Source organism: Nothobranchius furzeri, chromosome 13 (genome assembly GCF_043380555.1).
Source record: "Nothobranchius furzeri strain GRZ-AD chromosome 13, NfurGRZ-RIMD1, whole genome shotgun sequence".
NCBI classification, from domain to species: domain Eukaryota; kingdom Metazoa; phylum Chordata; class Actinopteri; order Cyprinodontiformes; family Nothobranchiidae; genus Nothobranchius; species Nothobranchius furzeri.
In genome coordinates, this window is record NC_091753.1 from 23,053,425 (window position 1) to 23,078,660 (window position 25,236).

At 43.9% G+C, this 25,236-nt stretch overlaps 1 protein-coding gene across 1 annotated transcript in view; it reads right to left on the bottom strand.

The window, feature by feature from the left end:
* Window positions 1–9,193: 9,193 nt before the first annotated feature.
* Window positions 9,194–25,236, bottom strand: part of tbx4 (T-box transcription factor 4) — a 25,345-nt gene continuing 9,302 nt past the window's right edge. The window contains exons 4-9 of the mRNA XM_015952053.3: window positions 19,910–20,029; window positions 18,320–18,467; window positions 13,553–13,705; window positions 10,447–10,535; window positions 10,084–10,319; window positions 9,194–9,946 (exon numbers count right to left, since the gene is read on the bottom strand). Coding sequence (XP_015807539.3) covers window positions 9,324–9,946; window positions 10,084–10,319; window positions 10,447–10,535; window positions 13,553–13,705; window positions 18,320–18,467; window positions 19,910–20,029 — 1,369 coding nt within the window. The 3' untranslated portion in view covers window positions 9,194–9,323. The remainder of the gene's footprint in view (window positions 9,947–10,083; window positions 10,320–10,446; window positions 10,536–13,552; window positions 13,706–18,319; window positions 18,468–19,909; window positions 20,030–25,236) is intronic.

Genomic DNA, 25,236 nt, shown 5'->3' on the forward strand with positions numbered 1-25,236 from the left:
TGGGTCTTGAAAAGTCTTAAAAGGTGATAAATCGGTTTTGGTCAAATTAAGACCCTTAGAAAGTATTAAAAACTCTTATCACATCTTTGCTCAGGCTCAGCTTGTCGAAGATATTTTCTCTGAATTAGCTCTCCAACGGTCAAGGAAATTATTAAAAAGCTAAATAAAACTTCGAGCTCCATCGTTTAAAGTTCCTTCTCCCTTCTGCTCAGCGGTTCCACAGTTGCTAGGCGATGGAACGTTCGCCGAGGCAGTGGCGGGAATTCATGAAGGCTAGGCCTGCCCAAATTCACAGCCGTTAACGTCCGTTCTACTCTGCCAACGGAGGACCCAGCCCGCGTCGGCCGAGTAGACTGGGTCCTTCGAAGGATGCAGACCCTGAATTGAGACACAGCGCACATGCGAGCGTTGTGGAGAGGCATTGACCTTGAGGTCAAAAGAGAGGATGGTTCCAAGTGCTTTGCTCACCCGGTCGGCCGAACCGAGTAAGCTAGCTCAGAACTGACTAACCCAGGAAGTGAGCTAGCCTTTATTAGCTACTGTTTGCAACTTTAGGCAAATCAGAATTTGACAAGTTTAAAGGCGTTACCTCAGGCAATTCCTCCTTCACTCAGATACTTAGAGGTTATTTCTTAGTGTGAAGCAAAACCTTTTTAATCATTGATGATAATATAGTGATACTACTGTGTTCATACTGATGGATTAACATTAATAAAATCAAATACTAATCTGGTGTAATTTAAGATCTATAATAAACCATTACAGGACAAATATTCATGTTAACCCATCATTCATTAATGTAGCGCATTAGACACATTTTTCACTTTGGATTTAAACATATTGTTCATTCACAAAATATGATTATATAACACTTACAAAATTATAAAGCCATTTTATGAGCCAGGGAAGACAGGCTTTATTCAAAGAGGATAGATACGAAGTCCTGCGTCTTTTGCAGCCTCGAGGACTCGTGACGTGCAATGGATAAGTTAAGAATATAGGCTCAAGTTCATAGACGTCATATCGGCACCACGATGTCAGATTGACCTGTACGAAGTTTAGCCTGTAAGTTAAAAGTTAACTTCTGGTCATTTTGATGGAATACTTGGCCATTTGATACGCTACGGATGTGTTGTGGACAGTGAGCTGGTTTGGATTTATACCGAGTGTACCATTTGTGGTTGATACCAAATAGTTCAGTTTTGGTGTCAGTTTTGGTGCCTTTGAGAAGGTGGAACGAGGCTTTTTCTTTGCATCTCTCTTGAACAAGCCACGCCTGTGAAGCACGTGTGAAATAGTTGTCACATACACTGAACAAAAATATAAACACAACACTTTTGTTTTGCTCCCATTTTTCATGAGCTGAACTCAAACATCTGAAACTTTTTCTACATGTACAAAACACCCATGACTGTCAAATCTTGTTCTGAAATCTGTCTACATGTGTGTTAGTGAGCACTTTCCTTTACCAAGATAATCCATCACACCTCACAGGTGTGGCATATCAAGGGGCTGATTAGACAGCATGAATAATGTACAGGTGTGCCTCAGACTGCCCACAATAAAAGGACACACTGGCATGTGCAGTTTGATCAAACAGCACAATGCCACAGATGCTGCAACCTTTGAGGGAGCGTGCAATTGGCCTGCTGAATGCAGGAATGTCTACCAGAGCTGTTACCCATGAAAGGAATGTTCATTATTCTACCACAAGCTGCCTCCAAAGGCGCTTCAGAGAATTTGGCAGTACATCCAACCAGCCTCACAATCGCAGACCATGTGTGACCACACCAGCCCAGGACCTTCACATAGAGCATATTCACCTCCAGGATTGCCTGAGACCAGCCACCTGGACAGCTGCAGCAACAATTGGTTTGCATAACCAGAGAATTTCTGCACAAACAGTCAGAAACCATCTCAGGGAAGCTAACATGCCTGCTCATCGTCCTCATCGGGTTTGGACCTGGCCTGGTCCGTCATCATAACCAACTTAAGTGGGCAAACACTCACATGTTAATGCTTTTGATATTCTTTTTGTATTAATTTCCTACCTCATGTCTGTCCATGTCTGTGCTATTAATTTACATAAAGAAAACATGTGAACAGAACTCTCTGACACCATTTATATGAGATTTGTGGTTATTTTTCTTTCACTGAGTAATCCTAGAAGAAATTCTGTATTGGGAAACATGTGTACTGTACATTTACAAGGTCTGCTTACCAATGAAAAAAAATTTATTTGTCATAACTTTATAAACCGACTTTCAGTTTCTGCAAATCAAAACACATAAAATATACTTTTAATTAAATATGAATACAAGCAATAATTACCACATCTGTAAAAAGAGTTTAGTAATTATGGAAAATCACACATTTTTAGTTTGAAATGAGTTTGTCATAATTTTCAACGTTTGTTGAAGTCTATCTATCCACCCATTCTGTTCCACTTATTCAGTGCACCCTGATCAGAACCCCGGATGATTCTTATTGAGGAGGATGAGCAGCAGCTCTACTCAGAGTGCCTCTCAGATGATGAAGCTCCTCTCCTTATCTCTAAGGCTGGATCCATCCCTCCTACAGAAGATAATTTCACACACGTTTCTCATCTACAAATCATTTTACACAATAAATAATTATTTTGATGGAAAATCAGCTGTGTCACATGACTGTTGCTAAAACCAGTAAAAGACACCTGTGACAGACAAGAATCTGACACTGTAGCATGGCTGATCTGGTGTTATTAGAGGATTTGGCAGAACGTTCACTCTGGAGTAAACGTGTCCTCTGTGAGTGCACTGACATGATTACTGAAATGAAAAAGCCGTGATTTGGGACCCTTTGTGGAGCGACAAACCCGATTCCAGTCCAAATTCCAATTTACATCTATGAGAACCTCCCAGAACCTCCTTTGCTCCCTGATCATACCCACTGTGTTGCCTAGGTAACCAGACTGAATGGCAGCTCAGAAGTGGCTGCACTCTCAGAAACCATTTCCAAATTAAACTAACACCAAACAGAACAACTCCTTAAATGTAAACGACAGCCCGTTACTCTGCAAGTGATCATGTTCTACTTTATGTAGAACAGATTTTATTTATTCCTGGCCCAGCCACCTTCACAACCTCTACAACTTGTTTGGTTCTCTTACACTCCGGTAGCCAGAGCCTGTCAATAAAGGTCTTTTTTATCAGGAGGAACGCGGGTATCCCGTCATGGGCTGAGAACATTGCATGACCAAAAATGTTTAATTGAGGGTGCTTCTGTACGTAAACGGCTCAAGCACCTGGGCACGCACAGGTGGGATTTATCATCAGACGACTGCGAAGGAACGTGCATACGAGAGGCCACCGTGTTTCATAAATCAGGATTTTGACTGTTCATATGAACATTCTAGATTTTCTTCATAGGAAGAATTAAAGGAATATTTCTATGAATGTTTGATGAATGAGTCCCTGGGTAATAGAACTCCTCTGTTTGAGTTTGAAAATAGTGCAAGGTGATCTGTATATCACACAAACACATCACCACAGTGGAGGAGGACATGGCAGAAATGCTAACATGCTGCTCAGTCAGTATCTTTTGGTTAGACTGAGGAAAGAAGAGACTGGAAAAGGCAGCAAGGCAGAACAACCAGTGGCTTCACCCCCAGGCCAATCAGTGACCAACAGCCCTCTGATGTTGCATGCTCAGCCCAGCTGTGTACACTTGGAACCACATTGGAACAGGTATTAAAAAAGGGGTGGCAACCTGGGACCCGTCTTCACCACCACCAGGTTTGTTTATGTTGGGTCGGTGCTGTTGGGGGAAATGACCTTTAATCCTGGATCCGTTCATGGTGCAGCTTCCCTGCAAACAGTCAACGTCGCATGGATGTGCAGATCGAGTCTATATTGAGTCCGTCGGTCCAGAGCACTTCTGTAGGACATCCAAACTCGGTCTTTGCACAGTGGGTTTCCTCATGTCCCTCGCACCTGGACGGAGTGAGTCAGAATCCCACCCTTATTCCTCTCCCATGAAGCGCAGTGTTTCCTGTCTGATGTTGTGCAGTGTTTAGTTGGGACTCTCCACAACAGTACTCAGTCCACGTGCCTCGGTTTGCATAAAAGTTTGTTAAAAGTATGAAAAAATCTCTGAACAATCCCTTTCTCAGACTGTATTTTCATTATTTTTCTGCCATTAAGTCCAAAATCAGCTCTTTTTATTGTGTGACTCAAACATTTATTTTTATGTCTTTGTTTTTCAGATGCTTTTATCGAAAGAAAAGCACAAATCTGGTTTGATCCCGCAGATTTAACTTTGTTTCAGACCGCTGCCAGCCAGCGGTGTGTTTGATCATCAGACACAAACTGTTTAAAGTTGCTCTGCCTGAGCTTTGAACCCACGCGGCGCCCTTTCACGGATGGCAACCTGGCGGGGAGCTACATCATGGCCGCTCTTCACACGAAGGAACTCTCTGCATGTGGATCAAATCAAAATCATCCACTAATTGACTATTTACAAGGCTCCAGAAAAGCCCTAATGGACTTGATATGAAATCCCCCTCAGATATTTAAAGTGTCCTTTTGGAGATGCTTGCCGAGAAGCCAAGCTTTTCCTTTTTTACTAGAAGGCCTTAAGCCCCTCAGTGTGCTGGATTGGACCCGTCGAGCCCAGGCGGCTGTTAGGTGGGATTATGGGACGACAGCAGGGAAGGGCAGTGCGACGCAGGGGAGAGGGAAGCAGCCAGATCTCCTCTCAATGACTTCCAGATGCACTTCTCTCGTTGGACATACAAGCTCGGCTTGGTTAACTTGGGCTGCACGAGGGGCTTAAACATGGCTGCTTTATAATGAGATTGACTGAGTTTTATGTGAAAGTCTGATAACATAAATTTCAATATGCCTTTCCTGCCCTTTAATGCACCATTAAAGCTTTGACTGAAAAAGTTTGACTGTTAAACCAACGTCAGGGATCTGTCCTGTAAACCACTTTGCTTTTAACGTCAGAAGAACTTGAGTTGGTTTTGGTTAAGCAGGTCAGAGCTGTAAAATGGTTTAGAAGAGCAGAAAGCTGAAGTTTAATGCCTTTATGAAGGAATACCTTCACCCTTTGACCTTTGCTGTTTCCAAATATGGCTGCCTCTAGCTGCACTCCTCTATAAACCCCACACAGGAGCTTGTTTTCTTTACATGTTTTAACATTGTTGTGGGATTTATCACAGATGAACTTTAATATAAAACACCCAGGGGTAAATAATGATCTGTATTTTAAACATTATGTTCTTTTTTTATCCAATAACAAATGACATCATGCTTTACGAGAAGATAACAAGAAAAAAGCATTTTTGTTGCTGCTGTTGGTTTAAGACTTTGCCCTGCGATGGACTGGCTCTCTGTCCAGGGTGTACCCTGCCCGATTACCCATCGACCGCTGGAGATAGTTGGAGTCCAGTGAACTCATGGTCATGTTCTAGAGACCTGAGATGATCTGAGCTTTGTGGCATGGTGCGTGATCCAGCTGGAAGTAGCCATCAGAAGATGGGTCTGTGCGGTCATAAAGGGAAGGACATGGTCAGCAGCACTACTCTGTGGAGGTTAAACTAGGCTCAGGTGGGACTGAGGGGTCCAAAGTGGGAAAAGACCCTCACCTAAAAACACACACACCACCATAACTCCAGCAGCAGCCTGAAGCACTGATGCAAGGCAGGATGGATTCATGTTTTCTTGTTGATGACACCAAATTCTGACCCGATCATCTGAATGCTGCAGCTGACCTCCAGACTCCTCAGACCAGGAAAGGCTTTCCAGCCTCTTCTGGTTCAGTTCTGCTGATCCTGTGTGAATTGTAGCCTCAGTTTTAGTCATCATTTTTGTCCGGGCCTGTTTCATGAGTTTATTTTGTTTAATAATTCTGCTGAAGCATGGGTTGAAAAGCAATGTCTGACTTTCACTGGTTAAGGTTCATAGAATTGTTATTATGACTTTAGTCAGATTAAAGTTATTCCTGTGTTCATTTTTTTTATCGACCAAAGGCTACCAACCATTTTGTCCACGTCTGTATATAAACCCTAGAGGTGGTTGTGGGTTAGAATCCCAATTGATCTGATCAGCTCCTCTGATACAACCAACCATGTCAATCAAAATCCCTTTAATCTCCTTTCTTCTGAATTCTAATGTTCAGTTTGAAGGTCATCCTCACCATGTCTAGATGAATAAATGCTGCCAGCTGATTGGCTTATTAGATATTTGCGTTGAGGTGGATCAACCGGTATACCAAATAAAATGTCTGGAGAGCGAAGTTGCTCTGTGGTAGAACAACACAATCACTGTAAACTCGCAGCTCATCTGACGACAGCTGAGTGATGATTTGCTGATTTAGGTCAAGCTCTGAGAAATGAACCCTCTGCATGAGAACGCCATCGATGGCTGACACACAGATATGGGAAGAGGTGCTGACATGAACCAGGACCGAGCCTTCAACATAACTCATGATCTAATGAGAGTTGTATGTGAGCGAAAGCAGCCGCCTGTGAGCCGACACTGCCGTCAGAAAAGCAACAGCTAGCTTCCTGTAAGAAGTTAGCTGCAGACGTCCTGGTTTAGTTTGTTTTAAACAAGTCTCGAGATTCTCTGAGTGCATACAGACCTCTGATCCTCACAGGTTAGGGCTGGGGTGTCCAACTCCAGCAATCCTTCATGTTTGAGTTGTTTCTCTGCTCCAACACACCTTCGTATCAGTGGGGACTCTGCAGAACTTGGAGATGCTAAAAGAGTGATTCAGACATTGATTCAGGTGTGCTGGAGCAGAGAAACAACTCAAACATGTCACCCTCGAGGCCTGCAAAAATGACTGTCCTGTTAGGATCTTGAGCTGAAACATCAATAATGATGTTCAGAACAGAAAGGTGAACCGATGATGAAACATGAATCTGATGCCAACCTTTATCAGGGATTTGCTGCTCATGCTGCAGGAGTTGTGAGAAAATTGTTCCTTTTTCTAGAGATAGTCTCTAAATATTTGCACTTTTCTTGCGCATGAGTTTGGACTTGAAGACAAACAAGAATGTTCATGTCAGAAGCATCAGTAAAAACCTTTTTCTTCATTCAAGCATGTTTCTAAAGTGTTTTCTGACCTAGCAGGCTCCGTGGTGGGGTTAAAGGTCAGGTGAACAGATTGGGACAATAAAAAAATCTGTTGGAGAATAAAACAATGAATCAGTCTGAGTAAATATTGGACACCAGTCTAAGGCAAGAAAATCTTTATTTTCAAGAGTGCAAAAATGTCAAGAACATGGAAAGTTTAGGTGAAACAAAAAAGGACAAAGCATGGATGTTACTGCTGAACCCTGTAAACCCACCCGCTGTCTCTGAGTGACCATTCAAGCCGTTCCCAGTCCTGGGAGGGGTTTTATGTGGGATTTGTGTGCAGCTCTTTTCCATCACTTGGCTGAACAGCAGTCCTTTACGCTCCCACGTGCCTCAGCGTGAGACCTCTCTGCTGTCACGTTTGCTAATGGGAGTTTGGAGCCAAGCTGCGACGCCTGACCCCTCGGTCTCACGACACGATGCTTTCTTTAGAAGAGTGTCACTATAATGAGCAGTTTTAGGGTTTATGTCTTTAAGCTGATTTACCTGTGGAAAGGGACAGATCTTTACTAATACGGACACTGAAATAATAGGACTGTGTCCTCCAACATGTATGTTTGATCCGTCAAACTGGGAAAAAAAAAAACAAAAAAAAAACAAAAGTCTCATTTTGGCATCGATCAGCTCGACAACAGAGCTGTGAAACGTAACCTTCAGATCCATGGACTAACGCCGCTTTTACACACAGAGCAATGAAAATCTTCTGTTTCTTATTTTCAACAAATCTTTCAGTGGGTTTCAACAACTTTTCTGTTGTCATTAAGTTCTGCTGGATGCCAGAAACCCTTTCTTTCCTTCCTACTTGTAGATGATGAGGGAAAGCTGGAGCAAGACTTCTACAAGTGGGTGGAGGCAGAATCTGCAGGGACGTGGACTCCGAACCGGTCTGCTGTGGTGAAGGGTGAGAAGTGAACTGAGCCAGAGGAAGATGTTTTTGATTTACCTATTTAATTCAACCTCCAATCTTCACACATGGTAACAGAAACAGATGACGAATACAAGCAATCAAAGTGCAGGATGGCTGGGTTCAACCCAGGGGATTGGGCGAGGAGCTCGGATGTCGATGGAGGATGCAGGTTCCCCGAGAACTGGAGACACGTGAACGGACAATGATGAAGAAACAAATTCACCATTGAAACACCAGCCCATCAAAGAAGTTGTTTTAGGAAATGATTGGTGGGGGTTCATAAACAAATGGAACTAAACTAAATAGACTAAGAGAGTTTATAGCGCCCGCAGTGCTGCTGCTAATGCGCTAGCTTTGACTCCAAAAAGAGAATGTTAATAACGAGTTCCCACCAAGACCCTCTGATATGTTCTAGAGCAGCAGCTGGTAGCACGTGGCTTGGATAACCTGTTACAGGTTAAACTAAAACATTAGAATATGGTGCCAAAGTCTGTTTACGTCAGTAATTCAGCTTAGACTGAGAGACCATCTAAAGGCTCAGGAACCCTCTGGAGTTAGCTGATTAGAGTGGGACACTTTTCATCAGCTGTAAGCCATAATCATCACAATTATAACAAATTGAGGCTGAAACATTTGGCGTTGCATGGAATGAGTCTGTCTCGTATTAGTTTCATCCGTAAAGTTGAATTACTGACATAAATGAACTTTTGCACCATACTCTGATTATTCGACTTCCACCTGTGATGTAGCGTCACGCACAGCAGTTAGATGAGCTAACATGTCGTGGTTTTGCTCATCTGAGGACATTTATTGACAACAAGAACAAACTCCAAATGTCAGCCACACCCTCTGAACCAGTCAGCCTCACAGCTGTTTTCCTGGAAAGCTGCCAAAGAGACCAAATACAAATTTATCATTCTCCCTTATAAAGTCTTCCTGCTTATACCTTTATTATCCATATTGTGGATTCGTTCACTGAATTAGATTATTTTATTCACTAGTACTTGAGCAAAGTCTGACTCTCTTGGTGAGGTTTTCGAACCTTCGGCTTTAATTCAACCCCATCAAATAATCCACATCTGGCACATCTGCTTCAGATCAGCTGAAGTGGAAAATTCATCAACAGCTGTCCAACGGCTGTATGGAGCAGTGGGAAGGTGGCTCGTGAATTTAGCAGAAACCATGGCAACTACTGATTAACATCAAAAGTCTTTTTAGACTTCGATGTTTTAGAAAGTTGATATTTTTCGACCTGTATGTTGGACTAAACTGGTTTTATCCAGAAGCCCACATCAGTTGTTGGTCCAGTGACTCCCTGCACCAATCAGCCCTGCTGGGTACTGGTAGGAGGAATCTCTGATGGATGGAGCTTCTTGTGTGGAGCAGGCTGAGAATTCTCTGTGAGGCTGAAGTGGGGATCCTGGCTTCTTGTGGTACAGGCCGGATGTGTTTCTGGAGCCAGGGACAGCTGGAGAGCACGATGAAGAGGGTGGTGATGGTGGTACGACGGAAAGACTTCTTTGGACTGGAGCCGTGCTGTAGACCCCCAAGTCAGCCTGTGGTTGTGACACCATGGATGATGCAGGATGTGGTACCACAGAGTGGACGGATGCAGAGCTGGTGAAGTGGGGGGTGAAGGGCTGGTACGGGACACCGTCGATGCTGTAGCGAGGGTAGGCCTGCACTGTTGCCCACATGGCTAGGTCATCTTTGTCTGCTGCCCCAGACCCAGACTCTGTCTCTGCACCTCCATACATGCAGGCTTCTCTGGAGGCGAGGGCCTCAGTGCAGTACGAATGAGACAGCAATGGTGACTCGTAAGAAGGAGGTGAACAGAAGTAATGTTCCTCTGACCCCACAGACGATGGCTCCAGGTACGGTCTTTTACATTCAAGCTCCAATTGTCGAGGATTATCTGCAAAGTAACACAAGTAACTGCAGAGTTTTAATTCTAAGAAAGGAACACTACAGTTGTGTCATAATGTTCAGGATATGGCCTTATTGTGAAGCAGAAGCAAAGCCTCTGAGTGTGTGTTGTGTTGTGTTGAATACCTCTGTGTTTGAAGCAGTGATACATAAGGCTGGGATCTCTGCTCTGAGGGAAGTGGGGTGTGAGAGGATGGTGGGATTCCGAGTTAGACAACGGGATTCCTGTCTCATACTGGTAAGAAGACAGGACTGGGCCGTGTCCTGTTAGAGCTCCTGCTCGAAGTTTCCCTGCAAGATGGCTGTGGGAAGAAATGATCCTCTGGCGTACTATGTTCTTCGAAATGACCGGATAATCCTTCCTATGATCAACAACAACAGAACCAGACCAACGTTATCAAACTCAAACATTTTTGAACACATTACAGAACTAATATTGTATGTTAAACTAATGAAACGTTTTCAGCTCCCAGCTTTTCCTTAGCATACCCATCTAGTCTTGAAATGCGCAGATCTCCTTCTTCGCTGCCTCGGAATCCTTTAGCAAAGGGGTTGTTTTCTATCTTCAGCTGAGTGATCTGAAAATAAAGAAAAAAACAACTGTTTATAAAAAGTCAATTCAAATCTCAATAAAGGGACCAAAACTGTTTTCACATCACCAGGACCAGATTAAACCAGTATAGGACCCACAGGTGTCTGTAACCATTACAAACCAAAGAGGCGGTTTTCCCGTTTTGAGCCGGATCTCTTACAGGACATTTAGAAAAAAGACTATTTATATTTTCACAAGCATCTTTAAATGAGGGTTAGAGCCGCAGAATTCTGAAAATTGTGTGATAATTTTTAAAAGTAACACATTTTCTCATCCCTAAAGCCGGGCGTACACTGTGCGACTTTTTCACTCGTAGCACTCAGCTTCAGCTCAAAATGTACGACTTCCTCGCAGAGCAGATCTCACGAGCCAGGCGCTCACACTGTACGTCTGGTAGCAACACGTCGGCCCTAAAAATATGCTAAAAATAGCAGTTTTTTACACAACACGTTAGACTTTTTGGTCTTGTTTTGCCTGTTGTCCTTCGGGAGTGCTGCAGGAGGACACACAGGGATTTATGGGGGTTGGATGAGGAAAACGAAATAAAGAAAGTAAATCTGTGTTTTGTGATCAGTTTAATTTGACATGAACACGACAAACGCGCTTTCTTGACAATCTTTGTGAGTAAAAAAACGTGTAGAAATTAAAATAAACAACGTGTGTTATTAGGGAAATAGCGGGGAGCGGTGTTGATGCATGATTGCACTTGCGCCGTGAGCGGTTCTGATACATTTTGGGTGGCAGCTGCTCGCAGCGCCGCTTCAACAGTGCGAAACCCTCACGAGGGTTGATGGCCACTTGGATACTGAAGTGCTCATGGAACAACAGAGACATACCCCATTCAAGAGCCTGGGTAATGTTTTTGATGTCAGTTAAGTGTGAAAGTTCATAAATATTTTAGGATTATGTTTATATATAACCAGATATATTTCCAGCCCTCTTCCCTAGACCGTCTGCCTGGAGCTGAACTGGTCCAACACACACACACTGCCAGCTGATTGGTCGGCTCAAAATTTCCCTTAGGGAGAACCTCAGATTGGCAGATCAAGTTAGCCTGTGGGGGCTTCCCGCATGGGCAATTCATTATCATTCTGGACGCTGTGGAATTAACAAACTTCTGACTGAAGCCGTTTTTCTGTCTCTCACTGCTGTGAGGAGGCACACACACACACACACACACACACACACACACACACACACACACACACACACACACACACACACACACACACACACACACACACACACACACACACACATACACATACACACACACACACACACACACACACACACACACACACATACACACACACACATACGCACACACACACGCACACACACACACATGCATGCACACACATACGCGCACACACACACGCACACTCACACACACACACACACACACACACACACACGCACACACACACACAGTGCTGCCAGACACAGCAAAGCAGGATGCAAAATCAGAGTCAGATAGTCTCCAAAAGCAAGACTGCTCAGGCTGCTTTTATTTAATAATGGAGACTTCTCCGCGCCTTTTTGCCCTGCCCACGAGATGCGCTCATGACATCACAGGCCACATACCGCCCATGTGCTTAATCGCACCCTTATTCCTAAGGCAGTGTTGAACAAATGCGGTCAGGCGGGGCGGGCGGAGTGGAGCTGATGCTAGTGTGTAAGTGGCATAAAACACACACACAGTGGATCACGATGTGTTGCTTGACCGCCTTAGACATTATGTGAGGATCTCTGGCTTGGGGAGTGGTTTAGATTGTACAGGAATTAAAACAATTATTGTTACGGTGGGGGTGTTTTATCTGCCTCCTCCCATCTTACCTGGGGTGTCCCACAGGGTTCTGGGCTTGAACCTTTACTGTTTTTGATTTACATCATTTCTGTAAAGAAATTTTTTTGTCCGTTTGGCATTAGCTTTCACTTTTTTGCTGATGATTGTCGGCTTTATCTACCACTGGATTCAGAAAATTATTTTTCAATTGACAATTTGGTAAACTGTGTCTGAGGTTAAGAGGTAGATGTTGGGAAAATGTATTAGCCTCAATGATAATAAGACGGAGGTGATCCTATTTGGGCCAAATGGATGTATCAATGCCTCTTCACGTGACTGTGGACCTTTTAAATCCCGAAATCAGTTGCTAACCTTGGAGTGAAATTTGGTAATGCGTTGGGTATTGTTGCAAATGTAGCCGTCTCCTCTTTTTATCATTAAGATGTTTGGTCGAGGTGAAACCGTTCCTGTCATGACATGATTTAGGCAGTAGTTTGTGCTTTTATTATAGCCTGCATTGACTATTGCAGCTGTGAGTCGGGGAACCTCAGCAAGGCTTCAACTCATGCAAAATGCGGCTGCCAAATTCCTAGTGGGTAAAAGGAAGTTTGATCACGTTACTCTGGTCTTCGCTGAAACGCGTTGGCTGCCTGTTGATTTTAGAAATCATTTAAAGATCCTTTTGCTGGTTCATAAATCAATGAATGGGTTGGCTCCATCTTACTTGAAGACTGTCACAGCAGTATGCCTCGGTACGGGCACTTCGTTCAGAGAATCTTCTCCTGCTCTCCGTGCCCCGAACATCCTTAAAGACGAGAGGTGACAGGGTTTTCTCTGTGGCAGGTCCAAAGCTCTGGAATGATCTACATTCTCTTTAAGGGTTGCCCCTTCGGTGGCAGTTTTTAAAGTTAGGCTGAAAACGTCTCGACGCAACTTGGCCTTTCCTTCTCATTGTTTTTAACCTGTTTATTGTTTTATTGTGTTTTAGATTCTTTTATTTTTGTTTTTGTATTCTATTTTATTTTTTGTACAGCGCTTTGGTGTTACTTTTATGCCTGTGAAGCTCCATATAAATACAGCTGAGTTGAGTGAAACCCTCACGACCCAGGTTCAGCTGATGTACACGTCGAAGGGTTGTTAGAATAATAAATGTTGGACAGATCTTCCTGTAGAGCGAGTTAATACACAGAGTTAATACAACATAATAAATGTACCTTGTGATTCTGGTAAGAAGTCACTGAGATGAAGGCCGTCTCAGGGAACACATGAGTGCAGTAGGCAGTGTTCTTGGATCCAAAGGCGTTGTTTTCATCAGCTTTGACTATGTGGAGTCTGGGTTGGTACTTGTGCATGGAGTTCAGGATGATCTAGGAGATGCAGACAAGGTGTTTGAATTAAAAAAAGGAACAGTAAATGTTTATTACCCTCTCATAATAAAACTGTCTTTGGAGAAATGTGTTGGATTTTCTTGATTAAAAACATTAGAACAGGGATGGAAAGAGGCAGAACTCTCTTGACTGCACTGACTCAGGGAGAGCTGAGAGTAAATCAGCTGTGTCTATCTTGTGTTTTAGTAGCTACAAGAAGCTCCTCCATGTTTGAGATTTTTGTTGGACAGAGCAGTTTAATAAATAGTTCAATAACCAGTTAAGTATTTAGGTTTAATCTGTGTCAGCAGGTATATCACTCCCAGTATGGCCTCGGGACATTTTAGTAGGATATAAAGATCCTCCATTAGATCCAGTTTGTTTTCTCTTCTTATTATCGGAACATTTACTTATAAATATCATCCAGGACAGAAAACCATTCCATCAACTGAGTTAGAGTTAGCATATGAATGTGTGTGTGGGTATGGTAAATGATAAATGACCTGCACATGTATAGCACCTTTCTGAGTCACCGGACTCCAAAGTGCTGTACACTACAGTCAATCACTCACTCTCACACACACACACACACGCACGCACGCACGCACACACACACACACACACACACACACACACACACACACACACACACACACACACACACACGCACGCACGCACGCACACACACACACACACACACACACACGCTGCTCTGGGACACGCCGGCAGAAGCAAAGGTAACCTCCAGGCTGAATGCTGAACCACATCCTGCTGTGTGATGTGATGGAACAATTAATACAGATCAAAATCTTTAAAGTCAGATGTTTGTACGACTGCTAGGAGCAAAAGCTTTGACTCCATAAACATTTTAGATTAGCCTTTGTAACGTCTCTGTGAGCCACTGGTGCTCTATGGATGTGAGTGCTGGAGTCTGAGCAGAAAACAAGCGCTGCAGTTGGATGCTGGCCTCCAGAGAACACAGGAGAACTCCTCTCAAAGATCACATTATCAGTAACGGAAGACCTGGATAGGCAGCATCAATGCAAATTTACCGGGCAGCCAAACAGAACCCAGAAGATATGGCTGGAACAAACAGCTTTCCTCCTTCCAGATACAAGTTTAGCCCCGCCCCCTCCATGCAAACTAACCAACGTTTTCCTGTTTTCAGGTTTTGACTCGTGTTGATTCTCATTTCGCTGCTGAGGGTTGTACAAATATGACAACACAGTCATTTTAATGAATAAAACACGTGACTGGTGCAGGTAAGTGGGCGGGGCTTCCAACCCTACATGTAAATAACATCTCATGACTTCACTTCTCAGTAACAAAGGAAGACGATACTCATGTCTCTCTATTGTGGCTCTTCATGTAGAGCTGGACATGAGTGAGGTTACTGGGACCAGTCAGATGAGAGATCTCTGTAAAGATCCGTTATCTTTATCACTCTTCATGTGCAGCAGTGTAGCAGGTGACCTGCGCCGAGCATGCACGATGTTTATGTTGTTTAGTGGCTGCAGGTCAGCTCACTAGCATCACTCTGAGCGAGTTAGTGCCCAGTGAGGCGTTAGCAGCAGTGGGACAAGGTCATCACTGGTCCAGCCCTGTCAGCTGCAGTAAACATCAAGCTCTGCCTACACCCCCACCTCCCTACCTCCTCCCCACTTGGTGACACTCTCCTGAGAAGCCTCCTCCTCAAGGGGGCTCTCAGACTGAGACGAAGGTGGAAGAGGCCATGAGCTGCTGGGCTCAGGTTGAACAGCAGACACTCGTGTGCTCCTGTGGCTGAGGCAGGCCGGAGACACAGAGACCTCAAACTCACTGGTTTGAAAGTTAAATAAACTGGATTAAATTACAAACAATAACATTTTCAGGAACAAAAGTTTTAGATGAAAGCGTAGAATAACTTTCAGCACAAGGAACACATGAATCTGTAGAGACACGGGGAACTTTTAGATAAAGTTTTCTGATTTTCACTGAGTGTTGTCTCTGGCTGGTCCACCAGAGACCCTCTGTTGTCTATGAGTGATGCTGGAGACTCTTGGAGAGCAGAGAAGCTTTCCTCACCTCAGAAACAGGGTTAGCATTTATCTCCATTGATGTTAAACCTCCCAGATCTTGGTGACTCTAATGTGATCTTGACGTATGAAAATGTCCTGAGCAGTTTTACCAGATCATAAATCTGGGATCGTCTTGGCCTGATTTCACGGACAGGCAAACACACTGTCGGCTGAACGTGAGAAGGTACCAGAAGCCACACGGAGTGAGAGGAACCCAAACTTCTTCCTTCGCCATGTTTGTGTACTCTAAAGTCACATTTGACACAGAGAGGTTTAGTGAGATTTTCTGTCTAATCTGGGAAGTTTTTCTGTTTTTATCCATGATTTTTTTATTCCAGCATGTGGGATGCCATGTTTTACAAATCGTCCAACCATTTTAACTCCTGCCGTGTGAAGTGGTAGCGAGGTTGTTAACAAAGATGCACGTTTTCAGTAAAGGCAGAGAAGCAGACGGCTAGCTTCATCTCCCAGTTAACGCCAGGGATTTACTAGATAGTTTCTAGGTGTGGTCCTCGTGTGTGAGTGATGGAAGACACTCCCAGACTGTTAGTGCAGGATGAAATGGAGGGCTGCTTCAGGGAACCATCAACATTATTGGTCACAACAACAACAATAGTTCACCATCAGGAAAACAAGCATTTACACTGAAGGCTGAATGGATCCACAGTCTACACACCATACTGGGACACTGGGATACTGATGTACTGGGACAATAGTTTACTGGGACACTGGGATACTGGGGTACTTGGACATGTTTATGTTTATCCATTTCGCAGACGCTTTTATCCAAAGCGACGTACAATTCTTTTATAACCTATAGGGCATGTTGTGATCTGTGGGAGAAACCGGAGTACCCGGAGGAAACCCATGCATGCATGGGGAGAACATGCAACTCCACGCAGAAAGGCGAGTTTTGAACCTGCGACCTTCGTGCTGCGAGGCAACAGTGCTAACCACTGCGTCACCATGCAGCCCACGTCACCATGGACATATGGCTACTGATATCTTGGATCTTTGCAAGGAAAACTGTTCTGGTTCTGGACCACAGAACTCAGGCCCTGCAGCACCTTCCCATACAATGTGCACAACATCCATCCATTTTCTTCTTCTAATGTCAAGTCATGGAGGTCACAGGTTCAGGAGGGCAATCCAGACATCTCTCTCTCTCTCTCTCTCTCTCTCTCTCTCTCTCTCTGTCTCTCTCTCTCTCTCTCTCTCTCTCTCTCTCTCTCTCTCTCTCTGTCTCTCTCTCTGTCTCTCTCTCTCTCTCTCTGTCTCTCTCTCTCTCTCTCTCTCTCTCTCTCTCTCTCCTGAAGACACCCCTTTTCCTCCTGAAACTCATTGTGTTTCTTGTGGGTTACACATTCTCTCTGCTGATTTCTGACTTCCTGATCAGAGCCATGTCAGCTGGTTCCCTGTGATGAGGAGCAGCAGCTCTAGTTAAAGCACCCTGCAGATGATAGAGCCCCTCACCTTCATCATGTCAGATCCCTGGATGCAGGATTTGACTCTTTTGGTCCTGATCCAGACCTCATGACTTTGGATGATAGTCTAGAAGGTCCTGCAAACCAAGATCTTTGCCATTCCGCTCAACCCCTTCATTACGACAACAGAGCAGATCCACACGCTCACCACTGCATCCAACCATCACCCAGGAACACGACACCACCAGACCTCCTCCTTTACCTGACGAGGAGACTTGCTACCAATTAAGAGAGAACATTCCATCACACACACACGCACACACACGCACACACACACACACACACACACACACACACGCACGCACTGATGCACGCACACACACACGCAGAAGAAGGGGGTTACTGACTGGTTGTTCCTGCACTCCTCTTTGAGAGGAGGTGCAGATCCACACCTCCTGATCCGGGCATCATCTGGCCCCTGCTTGGCCTCTAACTTGCTCTGTCCTCATTACTCGCCCTTATCAGCGGCCAGGCTCTCGACTCGCAGTGACAGCAGACACCGTCACTGATCTGAGAGGTTATGAACCTAATGAGTCCGCCCACTGATGGGATGGCTTCAGACAAGCTAGCCCAGAGTTCCCCTGGGGAGCACAGCCAGTCACCCTCTTCACCTCCCCTCACTGCCTTTGCCTCCACCCTGTCACTATGTTCTCTCTCTCCTGCATTCACGACTTCAACAGGAAGTCAGCTTGTGAAAAACAGCTCCTGTGTGACTATCAGCTCCATGTTTCACACTCGTGTTCCACAGCTTCTTCTCACTGTGGCCTTTGGGACTGGCTGAAGCTTCAGCCATGACACTGATGTTCTGATTGATGGGTTTTTGTTTCCTCTGGTTCACCCCTAAGAAACCTGTTTGTGAATCTCCTTCACCTCCTTCATTGATTTGCATCTTTAATGAGACTTGATCTTCCTTGTTTTTTTTTTAATGTATTTAATTCTTTAGGTTGTTTAGTTGATTTAGCCGTTTGTCCATTTTGGTTTAGTATTAGTTTATATGCATAAATAACCCGTTTCTCCTTCAACTGCCTCTTAATTGTTGGGTCTACATTTTGATAACCTTTAAAGACACTCACATGTCCAAAAGGGTCCAGGTGGTTGTTTGTTAGCTTTAGCTTCTGAAACGAAACCAGCTGCCTCGTCCAATGAGCTCCAGTAGCAGGAGAGTCTGGGTGTACGTAGAGTCTGCCGGGCATAGCTGGCTCCGCTTTGCCTGCTACCATCCTAAAAACACACATGACCTGAATGTCAGAGAAAAAACTACAAATATGTCCGTGTGCGCAGGATTTTAGGAGTCATGACGACTCCGTCTGGCAGAATCTTCATTAATTATCAATGCTGGTGCCATGGCGAGTACAAACACACTGGTGGACTGCACCAACCAAAGACCAGAGGGCATCACCTGGGTACATATTCTGTATGTATTCTCTTGTGCAGAAAGGTGCAGGCTGAAGAAATGATCTACAGATTCTGCTGGTGACAAGTCACGAATGAAAACATGATGTCTGGATGGATTCAGAGCATCTTACTGAACACTTGTGTTTGTGAGACTGAGGGTAAGCAATACAATACTTGAGCTGTGTTTTGGGTGTGTGAGGTGACATTTGGTTGTAAAGCTGAAAATAAATAAAGGATCAGTATATGGTAATAACTTTATACATCATTATAATGGCTGTAAGAGTAAAACAAAGATATTTGCTGAGTTCTGCTCCAAATGAACGAGTCAGTCATTCCAGTCCTTCATGTTTAACTTGTCAGAATTACCGAGAGGACATGAAGACACGAGACAGAACATTAAGTTCACAACTCAACAGATATATTTATATTTCTCATAAAAACAAGGTTTAGTATCTCATAATCCAATCTTTCAGTTCTTTTTAAAACACAGGAAAGGTTTAAGTACCTGCAACGTTTCGTTTGCAGGTGCAAACTTCCTCAGAGCTGACGCTGATGGTGGCGCGTCACTTCCTTCGTTTATCCGCGGGCAGCAGAGGACGTTGTCGTCCTCTGCTGCCCGCTCTCCCCTCTCCGATGATGCAGTCCCATGCGCGATCCAACGAGTAAACCCCATCGTCCCTGTTCATGGTCCCACATCCACGTCTCCTTATCTCTATAGCTTCTTTTATCCATCTTTTGTATTTCTGTTGTTTGGTGTTCATGATCCTTGTGTTGTCCCAGTCCATTACATGGTTTTCTCTTGTGCAGTGATCTGTTACGGCTGACTTCTTTTGTTGTGCTTTCTGCTTCTTCTTTTTCTGCTCTTGTGTGTTTTCAACTTGCCTCTTTCTCGCACTCCTTTCTATGTTCTATTGTTCGTGTGTTGAGTTGGCGTCCGGTTTCTCCTAGGTATGTTTTATTTATGGCGACAACATCCTCTGCTTTCCGCGGATAAACGAAGGAAGTGACGCCACCATCGGCGTCATTCTGATGATGTTTGCAGCCGCAACCGAAACGTTGCAGGTAATTAAACCTTTTCTGTGTTTTAAAAAGAACTGAAAGATGGGATTTGAAACTAAACACAGCAAAAACACAGCAAAGAAGTATCTCATAATATTGAGAAACAATCTCAATTTAGCTCTTTATAAGGAGATGCTGCTCCTTTTCCTCTCTCACTCTGACGGCCTGTGAACCACCACTTTGACGTGCTTCTGCCGTCACAAACTCACCACTTGTTGTCACAGAACTTGTATCGATGGTCGTCAGCTGGGACAACGTCAATGAGAAGGATGTACTTGGTCTTTGGGTTCATGCCCGTCACTTTGACCTTGTAGCTGGGAAACATCCTCCTAGATGAAGGCGGACGATTAGACAGATAACACTGTAGGATAAAACCAGTGCAGCCACATAAACCATTAAACACATTCACTGGTGCGTTCTGAGTTTTAGAGGAATTCAGACTGAAGCGACTGAAGCTTCAGTGAGCAGGAACATCTAAACCAAGACGTCTATGTAGCTGGGGGTGAGTGGGGGTCGGTAGCAGGGGCGCAGATAGGATTTTCAAACTGGGGGGGGGACAAAGTTCCAATGTACCCTCCCCCAAACACACACACACACACACACACACACACACACACACACACACACACACACAAACAAACTATTGCAAGCGCATTAACTAGAGCTCAGTCAGTTTGTGTAATTTCATCCAACGGTTTACGTAAAAAGGAACACTTTTATATACGTGTCTGAAGCCATTGTGCAGAGGAACGCTGGCAACAAAGCTCTGCCTGATCAACACTATAAATGATAAATGATCCGCACTTGTATAGCGCCTCTCAGAGTAAGGACTCCAAAGTGCTTTACACTACAGTGTATCATTCATCCATTCACACACACATTCACACATTGATGGTGATAAGCTACGATGTAGCCACAGCTGCCCTGGGGCGCACTGACAGAGGCGCCCCACTATTTAATTCAGTCATTTGTTATTCTCCCAATCAAGTACTAACCAAAACCTCATGCTTCATGCAAAACGTTAAATGATTTTCAGCATACCAATCTTTACAGAACACATAAAAGCCCTAAAAAACTGCACATAAAATATATTTAAAAAACGAAATTCACTCATCACAGAGCAGTAGTTCCCAAACTTTTCAGCCTGACCAACAGATGTTCCTTCGTATTTTACGTTATTTATAAATTTTCATTATATTTGGAAAGTTTTTATTTATATATAAATATATAAATCTCTTTTAAATTTTTATACTTTGCATTTTTTATGATTATGTGGCACACTTGACTTCCATATATAACGCAACGGCATCTGCCTCTTTTTTACGGCTTTTTTTTTTACATTGTCGCTACGTCTGTCACATTAGAGGTGTTTTGCCATAGTTTCTACATCCATCACGTCCCAGAGAAGGTTAAACAAACATCGAACCCAACAATTGGAGCTTGTAAACTCCACACACCTCTCGTGCAGCACCAGCTGTCTGATGCTGCAGCAGCGTCAATTGTCCCGGCTAGATGAGTGAATTTCTTCATCAGAGTCAATATTCTGCTTCATAATCAGAGTCAGTCATGACCAGACAGAGTGATCAGGCAACAAAGTCCAGACCTGCTGGCAATTATAAGTTTTATCTGATATTGGTTTTAACTAGCAAAAAGATACTGCCAGCAGACAGCCACACGTGTGCCAGTGAGGTATGGCACTCAACCTCCTGGCTTGATCACTGTATATGCACTGAGGATGCACATGAATGCATATCCAAGGTGGAAATCTTATACTCCCTGGCAACACCTGATCACATCCCTGTTTCCATAGCGGTAAACGGTGAAACTTTGCCTGTGCTGCTCCAACACCAGAGCCCCTCACACACAGAGAAGCTTACTTGGGCTAAAGTGTCAGTCGAGGATATTAGGAAATATTACCTACTGTCAGATTGTAGTCTGAGATCTGTTAATGTCCACAAAGAAACGCTACAGTGTAAAGATGTTAACTGTGAACATATGGAGCACAGGCTGCACCTATGCACTTTGTATCAAAATATTGTGGACAGCTTGATTATTACCAGCGAGTTCCTCTGCCAAAAAGGATCAACAAAATTTAAACCGCTTCCAGGATGGAGTGAGCATGCTTATGCATTACATGCTGAGTCCAGAGCAGCCTATAAAGCCTGGGCAGCTGCTGGTAAACCAAAATCTGGTTCAATATTGGAGTCTAAGGCCCTGTCCACACGTAGCCGGGGATCTGCCAAAACGTAGATATTTTTCTACGTTTTGGCCTGTCATCCACACGAAAACGGAGTTTTTTCACACGAAAACGGATCTTTTTAAAAACTCCGGCCAAAGTGAAGATCTGCGTTTTCCCCATTTTGGGTGTCTGCGTGTAGACAGACAAAACCAGAGTTTTAAGGTCCGCAACGTCACTTTCCGCGACAAAAAAATGCTGACATCACGTGTGCGACCCGTGTTTACACTAGCCGACAGCATGGATGCCCTCAGAGCTGCGCTCGCTTTATCAATTGTCCAAGCGCTTTTTGCTTGTTTGTTTTTGCAAGCGGAATTACTGCTCCTTGCGGAAGACCACAGATGAAGGACGAGGTTAAGAACGGGGGAAGTACTGCCGCCTACAGGTCTGGCATGTCCTTAACAACGTATTTATCAGGGTACGTGTGGACAGAGTTTTTTTAAATGAGGTGGTGTGGATGCAGGTTTTTGGAGGGGCAGATATTCGTTTTTTTTTTTAAAACCCGGCTACGTGTGGACTAGGCCTAAGAAAGCTGCGAACGTTAAGTTCAAGAATGCTGTTCGCTATTTTAAAAGGAATGAGCAAACAATGCGGGCGAACTCCTTAGCGAACAAACTAAAGAATAATAATGTTTCGGAGTTCTGGAAGGAGTTAAAACACTCCTGTATCAGTAAGCAGCTGCTACCCGCATCTATAAATGGGGTATCAGGAGATAAGAACATTGTAGAAGCCTGGAGGAATCACTTTAGCAGAATTTTTAACTGTGTAAATAGTGAAAGGTTCAATCTTGGCAACATTGACTTCAATCATGGTATGATTGTCAGAGCTGATGAAGTCCGTCTCGCTATAGAGAAAATGTCATTAAACAAAGCTGATCAACTATCAGCAGAGCACATGAAGTACGCTAGCTGTAGAGCTCAGGTGTTACTTTCATTGTGCTTCACTGGCTTTTTGAAGCATGGAATCTTGCCTGACCATACTTTAGATGACCTCTTAGTCCCTATAGTCAAAGAGAAAACTGGAAAAATCACCTGTATTGATAACTACAGGACTATTGCTATGGCAAGTGTGTTGTCCAAGGTGTTTGGGCATATTTTGCTGGAAAGACTGCAGAATTTTATAACTACGACAGAGAATCAGTTTGGTTTTAAAGGTAAACTTAGTACTGACTTGTGTATTTATGCTATAAAACAAACTGTAAGCAAATACATGAGGCATAATACTTCTGTTTTTATGTGTTTTTTAGAGTCAATCATCAGAAATTATTCATCAAGCTACAAAACAGAGGGATCCCTTCATACCTAGTTAGGATTTTGCACTGGTACTCTCATCAACTGATGCAGGTAAAGTGGGGGACAGAAGTGTCGGATCCTTTCTCTGTGTCGAATGGAGTCAGACAAGGCGGGATTCTGTCTCCTGTCCATTTTAGCCTGTACCTTGACGAGCTGTCTGTTACTTTGAATGATAGTAAGACTGGATGCTTGGTGGGTGACCGCCTTGTAAATCATTTAATATATGCAGATGACCTAGTCCTCATGTCTCCCTATAGCGCAGGCCTGCAGCAGCTGCTCAGGGCATGTGCTAAGTATGGGGAGCAATTTGACATCCTGTTTAACCCTAAAAAGAGTGTGGTTATGATTGCTGCTACTAAAGGGGACCTGAAGCTTAATTTTCCATCTTTTAACTTAACAAATCAGGTCCTCGAAGTGGTAAGCAAAGTAAAATATTTGGGGCACATTTTAAGAAGTGACCTCTGTGATGACGAGGACATTAAGAGGCAATGCGGTAAGCTGTACATGCAGGCTAACACTCTGGTACGTAACGTTGGCATGTGCTCAGATCCTGTTAAAGTGTCCCTCTTCTGTTCCTTTTGTACTCCTCTCTATACAGCCCACTTGTGGTGCAACTATAGTAAGGTAGTAATGAAGAAGCTTCAAGTGGCTTATCAGGATGCTTTTAGAGTCCTCATGAAGCTCCCTATGGACCTCTGCAAGTCATATGTTTGTTGTGAGTAACATCCCTACTTTTCATGCGCTTCTGAGGCTCTTCATGTATAAATTCATCTGCCGACTGAGTTTGTCAGCTAACGCTGTTGTTAGAGCGCTGTCATCTTTAACTTACAGTGACACGAGGTCCTCCTCAGTCCTTTTTAAACATTGGAACAACTGCCTATACGGTTTGTAATTAGAATGTGTTTTTTACTTTTATTTTATTCTTGTTATGGACATATCCCATGTCTGAAGTAAAGTTTGAATGGATTGAATGAATTAGCGTTCTTCATGTTGCGCGCATCTCCTCCTCTCCCCGACTGGGAGCCTCACGGCGGGAGGCGTTATTCAAACTCTAAAAACTCCCAAACTTTGCTCAGCCTGAAGGTTCCACATCTCCACTATCTTCTGATGTAAAGTAGTAAGTTCATGAGGGATCATATTTGTAAATGAGACTTGTTAAAGTCAGCAATGAGGCTTTGGCGCTTTTAACGAGTAAGTTCCAACACTGACAACAATGTACTGAAACTAAAACCAACATGCATAATCAGACAGATCGGTCCCGCCTACTTACACTGTTGGTCTTTTTTTAAATATGCAGTAATCGTTGCTTGCCTTTTTCGCTTCATCCTGCATCCTAGCAGCAACTACTTTGGCGCCTCTGGAGTCTGTGTTTGTTTACGTCATGCTGCATTCAATGTATTTGGAAAAAGGAGCTTCAAGCGCTTAACCTCCGATTTTGTTTTCTTTCTGGCCTTAGTTGGGGGGGACGGATCTGGGTCGATCTGAATCTGGGGGGGACAGATCCCCCCCGTCCCCCACCCTATCTGCGCGCCTGGTCGGTACAGAAACTCTTACTGGGACGGCAGGGAGCTGCAGTTTTTAACAGGATTAAAAAACATATTTTGTATTTTCCTTCTGTGTTTTTCTTCTAAATGCTTTTGTAAGTTATTTTTTTGTGAAGAAGAAGATCGCAGGAGCGATCGAGACGGTCAGTGAGGTCAAAAAAAACGTTTCAGTGTTTATAAAAGATGATTACTGTTTAGTGCTTGATTGTGAATTTTTACAGGCTTATTTTTCCAAATGGGACCCATAAAAGAGTTGTTACCATGTCTGACATGCTAGCAGAGGTCCTGCTGGAGCCTCATGCAGAGCCTTTACCACCCTGAGGTCTGTGTGTGTGAGACTGGGACTCGTAAAGATCCAGTCGTTTCACCATGCTTGGTTTTAAAGGATTTGGATCAGAAAAGGCTCTCATAGATCCTGAACTGGGACCAGTAAAGTTAGAAGCTGCTGTCTGGAAGGTGAAACA